The sequence below is a fragment of the Heptranchias perlo genome, chromosome 33 (genome assembly GCF_035084215.1).
Source record: "Heptranchias perlo isolate sHepPer1 chromosome 33, sHepPer1.hap1, whole genome shotgun sequence".
NCBI lineage: Eukaryota > Metazoa > Chordata > Chondrichthyes > Hexanchiformes > Hexanchidae > Heptranchias > Heptranchias perlo.
In genome coordinates, this window is record NC_090357.1 from 7,719,464 (window position 1) to 7,737,922 (window position 18,459).

Sequence of the window (18,459 nt, forward strand, 5' to 3'; positions counted from 1 at the left end):
CTTGCTGGTCCTTCACCTCTCTGAGTTCCTCCCCAACATCGATCTCCATTGACTGCAGCTGGAGCCGATTCTGCATGCTTTGCTGGAGTCGGGACATTTCCCTCTGCCTCTCTCTCGCCTTCTGAACACCTTTGAGGATGAAGAACCTCTTGATGTTCGCCTTGATGTCTTCCCACCAGTGCACTGGGGAATCAAAGAGGGGCTTTACGGTTCTCCAACCTTTGTAATCCCTCTTCAGTTCCTCAATGTTTCCCGGGGTCAACAGTTTCACATTCAGCTTCCATATCCCCCTGCCCACTCTCTGATCGTCCTGTAGGTGACAGTCGGCCAGGAGGAGGCAGTGGTCAGAGAAGAACACCGGTGTGACCTGGGTGGATCTGACCTTGAGCGCGGGGACGCAAACAGGAAGTCTATCCTGGAACGGACGGACCCGTCTGGTCTGGACCAGGTGTATTGACGCTCTGCTCCGTCTGCAGGGTTGCTGAAGACGTCGCACAGCTTGGCGTCTTTCACCGCTTCCATCAGGAGTTTGGACGTGGCGTCCAGTTTGCTGTCGGCTCTGCCGGATCGTCCAGCTGCATCGATGATGCAGTTGAAGTCACCGCCAAGAATGACCGGCCTGGACGTCGACAGCAGCAGTGGGAGCTGCTGGAAGACGGCCAGCCGCTCGTTCTTTAGAGCCGGGGCATACACGTTGATCAGCCGGAGCGGAGCGTTTTTGTACATTACGTCTGCTGTTTCCAGCTCTTGGCCGTTTCCCTACATCCAGATGATCTGTGCAAAGTGTTCCACGCTCCCTGAGCTGAGGTACGAGCCCTGTTCCGCCTCAGAGAGGGGGGTCGCCATTCCGCCGGGTTGGTGTCGGGGGGAGGGCCCGTGTGATCCTCGATCGGCTGGGGCTCCTCGTTGTTGCTGCTCCCGGTTTCCAGGAGCTGGTCTTCGCTCTCTGCGGTGCTGCTCCCGGTGTCCCGGAGCTGGTGTACGCTGGGCACTTTGCTGCTCCCGGTGTCCCGGAGCTGGAGGGTGCTGGAGGCGTTGTCGCTCCCAGTGTTCTGGAGATGGGGGCTGTCGATCGCGTCGCTGTCACTTTGGACATTTTGACACTTTCGGTGGGAAGCCTGACAGCTTCGCTCCTGTCGTCCCTCCTCGTCAGATGCGGGGTAGTCGCTGTAGTCCAACTGCGACTCAAGCGCTCTTTTACCCCTGGTTGCAGTGTCGGCAGGAGCTCGTTTCCTTTCCTCTGGCTTCCTCTTTCTGTTCATCCTGCTCACGAGCTGCCATTCTTCCTCTGCTGCCTCCTCATCCATGGAATCTGACGTCTGGTGGGGAGGCTCGGAGCTGGGTGTCGGGGTCTGGCAGTTTTCGGCTTGACCCTTTCCTCGCTCCTTGTCTTCCTGGGTCGGGGTCTTCTCGGAGGGGGTCACGGCGGGGTGAGGGTTCTTGGCCATCTTTGGGGCAACCTTGCTTGTTGCCTCCTTCTCCTCCGCTGTGTTGCTCTTGGCTGCCTGGGCGTAGCTGAAGCTGCGTTTGGGGCAGGCCCTGTAGAGATGGCCATCCTCCCCGCACAGCTTGCTCTCCTTGCAGTCCTTAGTCTGGTGCCCTTCCTGCTTGCAGTTCTTGCAGACGGTTGCAGTGCAGGAGGCCGCCACGTGGCCGGATTTTCTGCAGGTGCAACAGACTCTGGGTTGCCCCATGTACATGATGTACCCTTGACTTCTTCCGATGGCGAAGCTGGAGGGGGGGGTGGAGGATGTTGCCTTGTGCGTCCGCTCTCAACGTGTCCTCCCTCTTGCTGGTCCAGATCCCGAACCGGTCGGTGACGTCCACGCTGTTCTCCGCCCCGTTGACGTATCTGGCGAGGAACGTCAGCACATCAACGACCGGGACGTGTGGGTTGTACATGTGTACAATCAGCTTCCGATTCCTCTGCGTTGGGAGGGTGAAGAGCAGCTCGGCAGTGAGAATCGCCAGCGATCCTTCGCTCCCCTTCTCCTCGAAGACCTGAAGAAATTTCTGGCATCCAGCGATGGTCTTGAAGGTGACATCGAAATATCCGCTTCGAGGGAAATCCTGTAGGCAGAAGATGTCCGCTGCTTCGAATCCACAGCACTCGAACAAAACTCGTTTCATAAAATACACACGATCCATCGGCGTAATGCTTTCAACTGTCTTTACCGCCACCCAGACGGTGTTTGGCACACCATGGCCTCGTGCCCGGGTGCCCTTCCCTGCCATTGCAGTATTGATGGAGTCCCTATGCAAATTTAGGGGCGGAGCCAGCACACGATTCGACCGATCGCAGCAAAGTCCGCACTTTGCGAGCGCACGAGTTCGCAGCCAGCGTTCCGATCCGCTCAGATCCAAATAAGCCCGAATAGGAACACACTTGATCTTAGCCAAAAGGCCGAGAAGCGATGTGTGGTAATGGGGATGCTACAGGCCAATCGGTTAGGAAGCAGGAGGGAAAAAAATTCATAGAGGGTTCCCATTCCTGCCCACTGTCTGGTTAACTCCAGCTGGAAAGGGTACTTTTGTATGGATACTGGATGAGAACAGTCTTGACAGCATTTTTTTTCCTTAAGTCAGCCATTCAACCTGCTGACATGCACCTCCTAGACTCACACATCAAGAATGGCATTTTGGGTGAGGTCCCAGTTGACATAAAATCATATCTCACTGTGAGTCAGCACTTTCAAGACAAGAAGGGAGAAAACCGGAGGAGGAAAAAAAGTTTTAAAAATGAATTAATCTCACTAATTATTACCACATGTAGTCATATGGCTCTGTAGAACAGCTGTGCAAGCTCCATCCAGAGGTTTGAGTTGTGTGCTCTTGCATGCTGCTAGTGGGGAAAAACTGTCTAATGTTAACAGCCAAGTCAGTTTATTTTTAAGGGGGCACTTTTTCACGCAAAGGGTAGTGGAAATCTGGAATGCTCTCCCCCAAAAGGATGTGAATGCTGGGGGTTAATTGAAATTTTCAAAATTGAGATTGTTAGATTTTTGTTAGGCAAGAGCATCAAGGGATATGGAGCAAGGTAGTTGAGGTGTAGAACAGCTATGATCTAATTAAATGGCGGAACAGGCTTGAGGGGCTGAATGGCCTCTTCCTGTTTCTACATCTAATGTGGCAATACCTGACATAACATGACAACGCCTTGCATAATCCCTCACAATGTCAAAGTATCCCATTCAGGGAAAAATAGGGCTCCAGGTATCCAAGATATGGATAGCAGATTAGAACTTAATTTTAAAAATAGCAAAGTGATTTGAATAAACTTGATGCTGTGTATTATTACAATGTTGCTCACAGGCCGGAAGTAGGGATTATCCTTAAGTAAGATCAACTATACCCAGAAAGAGAGATACACACATCTCCACAACACTGGGGGACATGATTTTGCCATCCACAGAGAAGAGATTGAGTCCTCTCCATTGGAACCCTAAGCACAAAATCCTTCTCCAATCCCTGATGAGCAGATATCCCCCACCCACCGCTCCCCACCCTGATTTAGTAGAGATTATGGCCAGCCCCAACCCTCCCCCAACATTGAGTAAAGATCCATATCCTCCCCCATTGAACATTGAGTGGAGATCACCCCCACAAGCAGGGCTTGCGATCAGCCCCATTCCCTCCCCAACAGAGTAGAGATCATGCCCTCTCCACCCTCTAAGCAGAGATAATTCCACCCCCCACCCTAACTCACTGACCAGAGATAATGGCCAGCCCCAAACCTTCCCCCCCCCACTGAGTAAACATCATGTCTAATCTCAACACCCGCCCTCCCCACTTCACTGAGCACAGATTTCAGCATCCTCAGTTCCCTAACTGCCAGAGATGAAAAGTTGGATGCCCAAGGGCACATTGAAGTGACAAAATTTTCAACCTCAAAGGAATGGAAGCAGGCAAAGTGGAGCAGTAACCACCTGGCCTTTCCTATGAATTAAGGTAAGAAAGTGGAAGACCTTGGGCAAACAAAGTGAAGAGGAAATCCTCCACATCTTCCTTCCGGGTCCAGGTATCCCAATGCTTTCTAACCTGTTCCACCTGAATGCTGGACTTGGTGTCGACTCCCTGGGTTAATTGTCCACTTTCCCTGCCGAGGTGGTGACCTGACAGAGCAGATCTCCCGCCCTCTTGGTGGACCCGCCTGATCTTTGGTCCATTGATTTGAATGGAATGAAAGTCAGATGGGTTCTATGAAAGGTGGGCAATCTGCTCTTCCAGGTTACCGTCCAGATGATGTAGTTGAAAATTACCTCCCCTGTGTGCATGGAGGATTGACTTGTGATACAACAAAAGCCGCTCTATTGTCAGAGCCTTTCTCTGAGTCTGAGCTTGGGTGGGGACTGTTGTGGTGACTGATGGTAGAATGTGATATATTTTCCGTCAAGCATGGTAGCTGAGATAACGAAAGAAAAAGATAAACAAACACTACAAACACCAAATCAATGAAATGGCAGAAAACATTCCGAAAAAAACTCTGATTGCGTAGCTTCATATGGACACAGCCACCATGCATTTATAATAGAGTCTTTAACATAAAAAGCATCTCACGACACTTCAGTGATATGAATTAGATTTTTAATAGCACATCTGCACTCATCTGTTCTGTAGGCCTTTCACTAATTTAGAAGGTGATTGGCATCTGAAGCATGCATGGTATCGTCTTTTAAAAAGCATTTTAAACATTTGCTCCAATAGGTATGCTCATGAGACAGCAGCAGAATCAATTACAAACCCTGAATACACGGCAGACAGTCCGACTCCTCCACTTTTCCATAAAATGCATTGAATGTCCCATTTGGGCAACCATATTGCTCTGCATGCTTGGTGCCAAGTGGGCAGTGGTGCCCAGGATGACAGGGCCCACTCTCTGCTGCCTTGCCGCCTAGAAATCAGAAAGGAAATAGTTTATAGTCACTTGGAGCGTTCTACAATTATTTTTTTTCTTAGTTGCTACTTTCTCACTTGCAAATAAGTATAAGCTAGTAAATAATGCATTACATCACTGAGTGAGCATCCTTTTGTTGCTGTTTGTGGGGTCCGGACAGATGGTTTGTTTTAGGCAGCCGAGCTTCTCTGTAGAAAAACTGCTTTGAAAAATTTGGCCTCGATTTCAAAAACACAACTTTTTGTAGATTAAGAGTTTGTTTCCAACTGAGGCATCAAAGGCAATTAGGGATCATCTCTGTAGAATTAATCTTTCTGGAAATTGCAATAATGTGTGTAATTTCTGCATATTGTTTAAAATGTGTCCAAATGGCATCTCTTCTTCCTAAAGATGTTTTTGGTTTGCTTAATCGTAGTTGGTAATAAAACCACACTCCATTCAAGATAGAGAGAATGGGTAGTTAACATAGCATCAACCTATCAAGGGGCAGGTTCTTTGGGACAGCTAAAGAAAGGAAAACTTGCATTTATATAGCGCCTTTCACGATCTCAAGGCATCCCAAAGCGCTTTACAGCCAATGAAGTACTTTTGTAGTGTAGTCACTGTTGGAATGTAGGAAACGCAGCAGCCAATTTGCGCACAGTTAGGTCCCACAAACCGCAATGTGACAATGGCCAGATAGTGTTTTTTAATGATGTTGGTTGAGGCTTAAATATTGGCCAGGACACCGGGAAAAACTCCTCTGCTCTTTTTCGAAATAGCGTCATGGGATCTTTTACGTCCACCAGAGAGAGCAGACCGGACCTTGGTTTGACATCTCATGTGAAAGACGGATAATTATTAGGCCGATAAACAATCATAGAATCATAGAATGGTTATGGCACAGAAGGAGGCCATTTGGCCCACCGAGCCTGTGCCGGCTCTCTGCAAGAGCAATCCAGCTAGTCTCACTCCCCCGCTCTTTCCCCTTAGCTCTGCAAATTTTTCTGCTTCAGGTACCTATCTAATTCCGTTTTGAAAGCCACAATTGACCGTACTTCCACCACCCTTTCAGGCAGTGCATTCCAGATCCTAACCACTCGCTGCGTAAAAAAGTTTTCCCTCATGTCGCCTTTGCTTCTTTTGTCAATCGCCTTAAACCTGTGTCCTCTGGTTCACGACCCTTCCGCCAGTGAGAACAGTTTCTCATTATTTATTTTGTCTAGAACCTTCATGATTTTGAACACCTCCATCAAATCTCCTCTCAACCTTCTCTGCTCTAAGGAGAACAATCCCAGCTTTTCCAGTCTATCCACGTAACTGAGGTCCCTCTTCCCTGGAACCATTCTAGTAAACCTTTTCTGCACCCTCCCTAAGGCCTTCACATCCTTCTTAAAGTGCAGTGCCCAGAATTGGACACAGCACTCCAGTTGTGGCCGAACCAGTGTTTTATAAAGGTTCAACATAACATCCTCACTTTTGTACTCTATACCTCTATTTATAAAGCCCAGCATCCCGCATGCTTTCTTAACTGCATTCTCAACCTGTCCTGTCACCTTCAACGAACTGTGTATATATACCCTCAGGTCTCTCTGTTCCTGCACCTCCTTTAGAGTTGTACCTTTTAGTTTATATTGCCTCTCCTCGTTCTTCCTGCCAAAATGTATCATCTCACACTTCTCAGCGTTAAATTTCATCTGTCACATGTCTGCCCATTCCACCAGCCTGTCTATGTCCTCTTGAAGTCTATCACTATCCTCCTCACTGTTTACTACACTTCCAAGATTTGTGTCATCTGCAAATTTTGAAATTGTGCCCTGTACACCCAAGTCATTAATATATATCAAAAAAAGCAGTGGTCCTAGTACCGACCAATGGGGAACACCACTGTATACCTTCCTCCAGTCTGAAAAACATCTGTTCACTACTACTCTCCGTTTCCAGTTACTTAGCCAATTTCGTATCCGTGCTGCCACTGCCCCTTTTATTCCGTGGGCTTCAATTTTATTGACAAGCCTATTATGTGGCACTTTATCAAACGCCTTTTGGAAGTCCATATACACAACATCAACCGCATTGCCTTCATCAGCCCTCTCTGTTACCTCATCAAAAAACTCAATCAAGTTAGTCAAACACAACTTGCCTTTAACAAATCCACGCTGGCTTTCCCTTATTAATCCACACATGTCCAAGTGACTATTAATTTTGTCCCGGATTATTGTTTCTAAAAGCTTCCCCACCACCAAGGCTAAACTGACTGGCCTGTAGTTGCCGAGTTTATCTTTACATCCTTTTTTGATATAGATGTACTCCATAAACAATTAGTACTCACCTTCGCAATAGTTACCAGGAGTGCAAAGTGCACAGTCGATCACATCCACATTACCCGGATTTGGTGAGAAAGTGCCAGGAGGACAAGGGTAGCTATCAAAACGCGGAGTGTGCAAAGGGCAGTAAAATCCTGGCTTGCATGGTTGAGGTGGGTTAGAAGTCCCAAAGCCACCTATTGAAATTTAATAGAAAATATTATTTACAGGATTTGAAAAATCTGAAAACTGAACATTAAGATACTGCATCACTTCAATTCAAATAAGTTGGTATCACATTGTCCAGAACCAATGGCACATTCCCAATAAGAGATGAAAGGTCACAACAAAAGAAATGTGTAAAGTAAATTCATAACACAAACTTCAATAAGCCAACTACACAATCAATATAATGTTATCACTCTGTTTTTTGAAAGGGAACATAATCCAGGTTTTCAAAATACCGAGATGTGTAGAGGTTGTAGATACAGCAGTCAATTTGATTTGGCAAACTGTAAGCACTAAACTAGAGGACATGGGATTAAATGTTTGTAATGGACCATCTATTTGTTTTGGTCAATTTTCTCTCTTCCTCCTCTCCTCTTTTCTGCTGAGGTACAGCTCCGTGGGAGCCAGTCTCCCTCCAGTACCACTCCCTAGTGAAAATCCTTCATGCATAAGTCGCAACCGCAAGTACTGGCATGTTGTTTAATCATAAAGGGCATTGTATCATAGTCCAGTTCAGTCACAGTTCTTCCTACAACTGTCTTCATTTCCTTAAGTATTATGGGCTAGATACCTTCTGGTCCTGCAGCTGTAAAAACTTTGATTCAAGCAATCGACTTATATCTATGTTTAGTCATAAATGGAAGGAAGTCTGTTAGACTGCCAGGAACCCATTTTTGTGTAAAACTTAGGTAACACTAGTCTTAATCTGATCATTATTGAACAATTTTTCTTAAAAAAAGATGCACTGACCTGTTTGGAAGGAGCAGAAAAATCCACGGGGACATGCTGTGCAATTGTCAGGTGATGACTGGCCTTTTCGTGGCCCGTAAGTGCCAGGAAAACATGGGTATTGGGTGGCAGCAATGGTACCATTTGGGCAATAAAACCCTGGAAGCAATACACATTGGAAAGAATTACACAATGCGAGCAAAACACAACCGCAGAAAGTGCTGGATGCACTCAACAGGTCAGGCAACATCTGCAGAGAGGGAAAGCTGGGTTTATTGTTTCAGGTCGGCGACCCTTTTGTCTGACTTCAGGCCCCTCAAGGAAAGCTTAGACCTCCCCTGCCGTGGACTCCTCCGCCTTTCCAAACGTGAGACCCCCCGCAAAACGGCTCCGACAGCCGATCCCGCCACCAACCTGTGCCAGCAGGCAGCCTCCGGAACGCACAATTTTCCGTTGCTTCCCTTCGATTTCCCACCCAAAATAGGTGGGAAGTCGGCCAGTGGAATTTAACTGAAGCCCAGGAGTTAAAATAACCCGGGCCTCATTTCTGGAGCGCTGGGTGAATATCCAACCCACCTGGAGATAAATTCAGGGCCAGTGATTGGGGTAGATTTTGACTTTGTGCGATAGTGTGAAATGGGTGATAGTGACTCGGCAGCCCATTCTACATCTCTCCCGGATTTTAGTGCCATTGAAGTCTATTGAAATAAAAAGTCAAATTGAAAAAGTCTCTGACAGGAGAAACCAGTCACTTTATAACTGAAAGAAAAATCGGATTGAAATTTCCAAGAGGCAGTTTAGATTAATATACGTTCCCATAGTGTATAAAAAGAAAGAAAGTTGATTGTCCATATTTGAAAGTTTTGTTCTTCATTTTGAAATCTTATTATTAATTTAGCCACTTGAGGAGTTAGACAATAAAACTTGATACAATTATATGTTTACTGTATCATCACAGTTAGATAATTGTACCTGTTCATTGTTTGTTGATAAATTCACCGAACATTTTAAACTTAAAACAAGGTCTAACGTGATGCTCTACCACTCTCAAAGATTGGAGTGAGGTCTTACAGAGACACGAGATGAATTCAAGTAGCTAAAAGCAATTATTAAGCTGGGTTTGCAGTTGGTTATCCGGGTGCTGAAAGCTTACCAGGATCTCAGGGCTCTCTCATAGGTATGAGGAGCTGGGCCTCACCCACAAGAGTGATCTAAGAAATGACAGCCAAAATAATCTTGAGTAAGAAGGATAGAAAAGACCCAAAAATGTAACAGTTCCTACTTTTGATCCAGTGACTTCTGCTGAAATGTGTGGATGTTGAGTGAGGGGGAAGGGGGATGTTGGTCTCAGATGTGATTCCTCCCCCCACCCAATACTTAAATACCCTGCCAAGACCTCCTGTCTAGATTCATCAATGCAGGAGAGGCCTGTAAGTGAGATACTGAGGACAGCTGGTGGCTGTAGAACTATATCCCACCATCAGTGAGAACTTTCAAAAGGGAATGGAATAAAACTGAAGGGGAAAAATAATTAATTTAACTCCACCTTAAGCTAATTTGAACAAGGTAGTACAGGATGTCCCTGATGTGATAAAGAGTGGGAGTAGCTGTCAGGATATATATGTAGGATTGTTTATAAATGGTATTAAACACGCATTGTTCAATAAGTAAACTGGAGGGTATCTAATGTCTTTCTAAGAATGTGTTGACTCACTGCTCTTAGAAGATATATTCTTGGTGAGAATCCAATCTTTTTGTTAGTCTGGCAATCTGAAATGTGAAAGTGGAATGACCTTTAATTTTGAAAGAAATAAATACTTGTGTGTTGCAATAACCTTGTGAAATAGGTTACTTATAGGCATTTAAATGAAATAGACTTACAGCAATATAACACCTTAACACATCTCTCAGAAATATCACAAAACACTCAAAGCCATTCTAACATCTTTGGATATGGAAATTGTACCAGGGAAATGGAGAGTTGTCACCATAACACCTCTGCTAAGGAGGAAAGGGTAAATTGGGTAACTATAGACTTGTCAGGCCAAGATCAGTAGTGGGTAAAAGTCTAGAGGCCATAATACAGGATAAAATTAATACTGACTAAGGAAGACATGGTTTAATTAAGGACAAACATCACAGATTTGTAAAAGACAAGATGCAGATGAATTTAAGAGAGTATTTTGAACAAACAGCAGAACTTATTGATAAATCTCCTTACTCAACTAATCCAATGTTCTCCTGCTTGGTTATAGAGTCATAGAGTTATACAGCACGGATAGAGGCCCTTCGGCCCATCGTGTCCGCGCCGGCCATCAAGCCCTGTCCAATCTAATCCCATATTCCAGCATTTGGTCCGTAGCCTTGTATGCTATGGCATTTCAAGTGCTCATCCAAATGCTTCTTGAATGTTGTGAGGGTTCCTGCCTCCACAACCCTTTCAGGCAGTGAGTTCCAGACTCCAACCACCCTCTGGGTGAAAAAGTTCTTTCTCAAATCCCCTCTAAACCTCCCGCCTTTTACCTTGAATCTATGTCCCCTTGTTATAGAACCCTCAACGAAGGGAAAAAGCTCCTTAGTATCCATCCTATCTGTGCCCCTCATAATTTTGTACACCTCAATCATGTCCCCCCTCAGCCTCCTCTGCTCCAAGGAAAACAAACCCAATCTTCCCAGTCTCTCTTCATAGCTGAAGCGCTCCAGCCCTGGTAACATCCTGGTGAATCTCCTCTGCACCCTCTCCAAAGCGATCACATCCTTCCTGTAGTGTGGCGACCAGAACTGCACACAGTACTCCAGCTGTGGCCTAACCAGTGTTTTATACAGCTCCATCATAACCTCCTTGCTCTTATATTCTATGCCTCGGCTAATAAAGGCAAGTATCCCATATGCCTTCTTTACCACCTTATCTACCTGTTCCGCCGCCTTCAGGGATCTGTGAACTTGCACACCAAGATCCCTCTGACCCTCTGTCTTGCCTAGGGTCCTCCCATTTATTGTGTATTCCCTTGCCTTGTTAGTCCCTCCAAAGTGCATCACCTCGCACTTTTCCGGGTTAAATTCCATTTGCCACTGTTCCGCCCATCTGACCAACCCATCTATATCGTCCTGCAGACTGAGGCTATCCTCCTCGCTATTTACCACCCTACCAATCTTTGTATCATCAGCGAACTTACTGATCATACCTTTTACATTCATATCCAAGTCGTTAATGTAGACCACAAACAGCAAGGGACCCAGCACCGATCCCTGTGGTACCCCACTGGCCACAGGCTTCCAGTCACAAAAACAACCTTCGACCATCACCCTCTGCCTTCTGCCACTAAGCCAGTTTTGTATCCAAAGTGCCAAGGCACCCTGGATTCCATGGGCTCGTACCTTCTTGACCAGTCTCCTGTGGGGGACTTTATCGAAGGCCTTACTGAAATCCATGTATACCACATCCACTGCGTTACCCTCATCCACACGCCTAGTCACCCCCTCAAAAAATTCAATCAAATTAGTCAGACATGATCTTCCCTTGACAAAGCCATGTTGACTATCCCTGATTAATCCTTGCTTCTCCAAGTGGAGACTAATTTTGTCCTTCAGAATTTTTTCCAATAATTTTCCTACCACTGATGTTAGGCTCACTGGCCTGTAGTTCCCCGGTTTTTCCCTACTCCCCTTCTTGAATAATGGTATTACATTAGCGGTTCTCCAGTCCTCTGGCACATTCCCTGTGGCCAGAGAGGTTCTGAATACATGTGTTAGAGCCCCCGCAATCTCCTCCTTTGCCTCACACAGTAGCCTGGGATACATTTTGTCCGGGCCTGGGGATTTATCCATTTTTAGGCCTGCTAAAACCGCCAATACCTCCTCCCGCTCGATGTTAATATGTTCGAGTATATCACAGTCCCCCTGCCGTATTTCTATGTCTACATCGTCCTTCTCCATCGTGAAAACAGATGCAAAAAATTCATTTAGAACCCCTCCTACATCTGCCGGCTCCACACACAGATTGCCATTTTTGTCCCTAATGGGCCCTATTTTTTCCCTAGTCATCCTCTTACCCTTAATATACTTATAAAACATCTTAGGATTTTCCTTTATTTTGCTCGCCAGTGTTATTTCATGGCCCCTCCTTGATCTCCTAATTTATTTTTTAAGTATCCCCCTGCACTTTTTGTACTCCTCTAGGGCTTCCTCCATCTTTAGCCTTTTGTATCTGCCAAAAGCCCTCCTTTTTTTCCTAATCCATTCTCATATATCCCCTGACATCCAAGGTTCCCTGGAGTTCTTGGAACCACCCTTGACCTTTACGGGAACATGTTGCCATTGTATGGTCTCAATCTCCCTTCTGAAAGACTCCCATTGCTCCGATGCGGATTTTCCTACAAGCAGCTGATCCCAGTCCATTTTGGCCAGATCCTGCCTTATCCTATTAAAATCGGCCTTCCCCCAATTTAGAACCTTTATTTCCGGCCCCTCCCTATCCTTTTCCATGACCACCTTAAATCTCACCGAATTATGGTCACTGTCACCAAAGTGCTCACCTACTAGCACTTCTTCCACTTGGCCGGCCACATTCCCTAGAATTAGGTCCAGTACCGCCCCCTCTCTTGTAGGACTTTCTACACGCTGGCTCAAAAAGCTCTCCTGGATGCACGTTAAGAATTTTGTACCCTCTAAGCCTTTTACACTCTGAGTATCCCAGTTAATATTGGGGAAGTTGAAATCCCCCACTATTATTACCCTATTATTTGCACAATTTTCTGAGATTTGCCTACATATCTGTTCCTCTATCTCCCCCTGACTGTTTGGGGGCCTATAGTACACTCCCATCAAAGTGCTTGCCCCCTTTTTGTTTTTAAGCTCCACCCATATGGCCTCATTAGAGGAACCTGCTAATATATCATCCCTCCTTATGGCAGTAATTGATTCTTTAATTAATATTGCGACCCCCCCTCCTCTTATACCTCCCCCTCTGTCTCGCCTGAAGATTCTGTACCCCGGAATATTGAGCTGCCAGTCTTGCCCCTCCCTCAACCATGTCTCTGTGACAGCAACAATATCATACTCCCATGTGTTTATCAACACCTTCAGTTCATCCACCTTATTCGCAAGACTCCTTGCATTAAAATAGATGCCATCCAGCCTTGCCCTCACATATTTGCCCTGTCTTCCAAGCTGACTTGTTTTTTTCTCTATATTTGGCTGCACATCACCCCCTATTGTAGCTCCACTCTGTATCCCATCCCCCTGCCAAGTTAGTTTAAACCCCCCCCAACAGTGCTAGCAAACCTCCCCGCAAGGATATTTGTCCCGCTCTGGTTCAGGTGCAACCCGTCCGACTTGTACAAGTCCCACCTTCTCCAGAAGCAGGCCCAGTGATCCAGGAAACTGAAACCCTCCCTCCTGCACCAACTCTTTAGCCACGCATTCATCTGTTCTATCCTCCTATTTCTATACTCATTAGCCCGTGGCACTGGGAGTAATCCAGAGATGGTCTCCCGTCCTCCATCCTCTTTGGAGCTCATCCAAAACTCTGCTGCCCATATCCTATCCCACACCAAGGGGGTGATTTTAAACCCCAAGAACGGGTGGGTTGGGGGCGGGTGGGAGTTGAGAATAGTTGTTTTTTGGGTCGTGACCGCAATCCGGTTTTTTTTCCTTTATTGGGAATGCTAGGTCCCAAAATTTTCAATGACAAAGGCTCGTCACTGATTATGTACCAGCCACTCTATCATGAACTCTATTCAACCCTGAGGAAAGATTCTGAAAAGATTTGACTTGGCTACCAAAGGTAAATCAGGTAAAACTCCAGAATATCTATCTAAACTTGCATTTTGTATGACTGAACCTTTAAAAGTTGCCTTCCTTGACAGGACACTTCCATGGTGCCAGCAGGTGAGGAACATCATGCTCCACACAGTGTTTAATTATCTCTCCCTGACCTTTTCCTCAAAACCTTCAACCCCATTCCTATCCAGATCTTCTTCCTGGTCATTTGAAACAACAGAGCCATAACCACTTTATCAGGGAGTCTGTTCCACATGTTCCCAACTACAGGAGGGAAAAAAAAGTCCTTCTAATCTCAAGTTTATGTAAAGCTTTTCAGAGTTTGTCTGGTTTTCATTAACCACTAGCGTCAAATTTTTGAGCCACCTTTTCTTGGTGTCGTTGTCCCTTCCTGAATCCTCTTGTTATGCAATCCAATATAGGAGTGTTGGTGGAAACTGGGGAGTATGTGCAAATCAGAGTCTTGGGGGCATCATTCCCTCTGTAGAACTGACATACCGTCTTATAAATTTTACCAGTAACATTGTAGGTCTTTCACTTGATATATTCCCAAAGAATCAAAAAGGTTTACTGACACCGAGGCTATTTTTAGATCTTCCCCGTGATCACTTTTAGTGTATTCCTAGTGAACAGGATGGGTGAGGAGTGAGGGGAACTTCCTACGTAGAGCACTTTGTACAATCTTTTGGCCCGATACAACTCAGACTTAATGTGTGTGGTATAGATGGACGGTTTTCTGAATTGCAGTCATCAGCAACATAACATTCCCAGACAAGGTAAGAATCAAGACATGTGGACAGGAAGGTAATTTTCTTGGGAGCTGTCCTTAAATGTTCAGGAAGGACAGACTCTATTTTACAAAATAACAGCAGCAACCCTCATTACATGACTTTTGCCAGTTTTCATTTGTGCCATATTGTGCTATGAAAAGGCATGCCCATCTGGCACACTGCGACTCAAAATCTAAGATAAATTATGAGTAAATCTAATGTAAAGATCTGCAATAGGTGCCAATTGGCAAATCGCAGACTTCCATTAGCCTAATGCTGGCTCAACAAGCAATGATTAATTCTGGATACGTGTGTGGGGTCCTGAGTGATCTTGCTGTCTGGCAAAGGGACCGATGGCAGGAGAACTACCGAGACTCTGTGTAGCCTGCATGGTTGTGTACCCGACTACAGAACTAACCTTCTCAATTGACTGTTCCCAGCCTTGAGGGAAGATGCCGAGAGACGGAGGCCGATAACGCGTGGCCCTTCCGACGCACTCCTTCCACAACTTTAGCAGGTGTGCGTCAAATGGGACAGAAGCTAGACCAGATCCCATATTCGCTGGGTCCTGACCTCGTATGAGGGATTCTGGGATGGCCTGTTGGGGCAACAGCCTTCAACCAGCCCAAACATGGCCATCAGCATAAGGGGAGAGAGCGGGATTCACTATCGGGAGTTCCTGCTTTCCCAGCCCTCAATGGAACCAGGTGTAGGGTCAGCTGGGCGATGGCAGCTGAGATTGGGTGCACCGTATCGACCAGGGGTGGAAGTGGGTCCCACCTGGGGGCTCGGGTCGGGATTGAGGCCTAGACTTAGAAAAGGATCGCCTGTTATATATTTTTTTTTAAAAAGACATTTAAACGCAGCCCCTCCTTACAAACTTACCAGCCTCTTCATTGGATGTATCACTAATGATGCAGGCATCTGCCACAGCATTATAAGGTATGTAACTTCTCCAACCCCAGAAAATCCACCAGAGCCAGCTGTGGTAGCTCCCTGAGGGCGCATTTTGTCACGTGGGCCAGGACGGACTCACAGACAGATTTATGGGCCCATGATATCTGGGTGCAGCTGGTGTAACACAGTCTGTAGAGTCGCCCCCTCAGTTTGAATAGCCTATGTCCTAGGGCCATGTTGCTTTTCCAGCCATTTGCAAATTCATGCTGCAAGGATTGAAGATTACACTCCTTGACTTATTGGCACAGATCCAAAAGAAGAAACAGAATGTCTTACAACAGCAAGACTTACATCAAGGGGTAGAAATGACTAATGTTCACTCCTGCTGAGCCCGACAATTATAAAAGTTAAAAACAGCGGCCTTCAGCTCCAGATCCCTTAGGGATCACTAGTTAGGCCGCTCGTGTCACTACAAATTAGTGGAGCGTTGATATCACACACTCCGCCCATTTGTGGCTCAAAATTACAAATGGAATCTCGTATACATCAAAGAACCAAATTTGCACATTACAAGTGGCTGCCTGTCAGAAACAGGCAATCGTTCCAGCCGCCCCTTCTCAGGACTTCACCCAAGTATAGTAGATGGAGAGAAACCCATCTGGAATAGATAGAGAGAAACTGTTCCCATTGGCGGAAGGGTCAAGAACCAGAGGCCATAGATTTAAGGTGATTGGCAAAAGAACCAAAGGTGACATGAGGAAAATCTTTTTTTACACAGCGAGTGGTTAGGGTCTGGAATGCACTGCCCGAGGGGGTGGTGGAGGCAGATTCAATCATGGCCTTCAAAAGGGAACTGGATAAGTACTTGATAGGAAAAAATTTGCAGGGCTACGAGGAAAGGACAGGGAACAGGGGACTAGCTGGATTACTCTTGCATAGAGCTGGCGCGGACTCGATGGGCCGAACGGCCTCCTTCCATGCTGTAACCTTTCTATGATTCTAAGATAGCGGCAGCCAGAGCACCATCGTAAATGGGGCAGCAAGTTACCCAACGCTATTCGCAGGCTGCTGCCGCCTCATTTATGCCAAGTGGAGCCCCTTAAAATCAGCTCCCTCGACTGGACAGTGACTCCAGGCAAATGCTGTCTATCAGTATCATCCTTCAGAGCTTGGGAACAGCCAAGAAGAGGTTAGCTCTGCCTACACCAATACATAATCATCCACCATCCACTCTACAGGGCCTCAGCAGTGAAGCTTCACGCAGCACTTTTGCCTGTAAAACCCCTTTGCCAATAATCCCAGACTGTAGAGTGCGACGTGCAGCCAACAGACCAAAGTTATACTGGCAACTGTGGTTGGCACTGAGGTCAGCCACAAAAAGAACTCTGTGTGTGTGCGCATGTGCACCTGAACCCATGCACACAGCTCTGCTCACCAAGTGATTAATTGCCAATGTTAGGAGAGAGTCAGCAGAAACACTGTTTACCCACAAGACTAAAAACATTGAAGAGAAAATCTATAAATTACTTCTGGGCCACCTGGGCACTTTTAAAACATGGCTTTGCGCCAGCCCGGAGATATACTGCACCTAAATTCTAACTTATTCTGGTGTGAGACTGCCTCCTGGAGGGGATCTCTCACCTTTTGGCTTAAGTGTGCTCAGAAGTCGGTTTGGGGTCTGAATTTTTTTGAGATCAAATGTAACAGATTTAGCAACACTTAAACGTTTCACATGTTAAAATCAGCTAGCTCAGCAGTTAACTCAGCGGAGACCAGGAATTCAACTTGGTACCTTCTGGTCTGTACAGGTGAGTTACACGCTGACTTTGGGGGAACATAGGGGATGTATTTTTAAAACAAGGTCATAGTCTGTGAACAAACTGTTCCCTGATGTTACCTCTGGCTCTTTTGCCAATCACCTTAAATCTGTCTCCTTTGGTTACCAACCATTCTGCCACTGGAAATAGTTTCTCTTTATTGACTCCATTAAAACTGTACATGATTTTGAACACCTCTATCAAATCTCCTCTTAAACTTCTCTGCTCTGAACACAACCCCAGCTTCTCCAGTCTCTCCACATAACTGAAATCCCTCATCCCATACACCATTCTAGTAAATCTCTTTTGCACCCTCTCTAAATCCTTGACATCCTTCCTAAAGTGTGGTGCCCAGAATTGAACACAATACTCCAGCTGAGGCCTGACCAGTATTTTATAAAGGTTCAGCATAACTTCCTTGCTTTTGTACCGAATGCCTCTATTAATAAAGCCAAGGATCCCATATGCTTTTTTAACAGCATTCTCAACTTGTTCTGCCACCTTCAAAGATTTGTGTATGTGCATCCCCAGGTCTCTCTGTTCCTGCACTCTTTTTAAAATTGTACCATTTAGTTTATATTGCTTCTCCTCATTCTTCCTGCGAAAATGTATCACTTCACACTTCTCTGCATTAAATTTCATCGCCATGTGTCTGCCCATTTCACCAGTCTGTCAATGTCCTCCTGAAGTCAGTTAGTAACCTTCACATTGTTTACTACATTTCTAAGTTTCGAGTCATCTGCAAACTTTGAAATTATACCCTCTATACCAAATCCAGGTTATTAATATATATCAAAAAGAGCAGTGGTCCTAATACTGACCCCTGGGGGACAGCACTGTATACTTCCCTCCAGTCTGAAAAACAACCGTTCACCACTACTCTCTGTTTCCTGTCCCTTAGTCAATTCAGTATTCACGCTGCCACTGTCTTTTTAATCCCACTGTACTTTTATTAGAAGAGAATAGCAGGATTAACACAACTAGAAGCTGTTATTAATGTTATGAGGAAATCACCTTTTATATAAAAAAAGAGATTAGTCAGAAATGATATCCGGTTT

General features: G+C 45.7%; 1 protein-coding gene across 1 annotated transcript in view; it reads right to left on the bottom strand.

Annotated features, from left to right (window-relative positions):
* LOC137301261 (multiple epidermal growth factor-like domains protein 11) overlaps positions 1–17,584 on the bottom strand; it is a 38,543-nt gene extending 20,959 nt beyond the window's left edge. Inside the window, exons 1-4 of the mRNA XM_067970720.1 lie at positions 17,482–17,584; positions 8,158–8,295; positions 7,206–7,376; positions 4,742–4,891 (exon numbers count right to left, since the gene is read on the bottom strand). Of these exons, the coding sequence (XP_067826821.1) occupies positions 4,742–4,891; positions 7,206–7,376; positions 8,158–8,295; positions 17,482–17,584 (562 nt within the window). The remainder of the gene's footprint in view (positions 1–4,741; positions 4,892–7,205; positions 7,377–8,157; positions 8,296–17,481) is intronic.
* Positions 17,585–18,459: the final 875 nt, after the last annotated feature.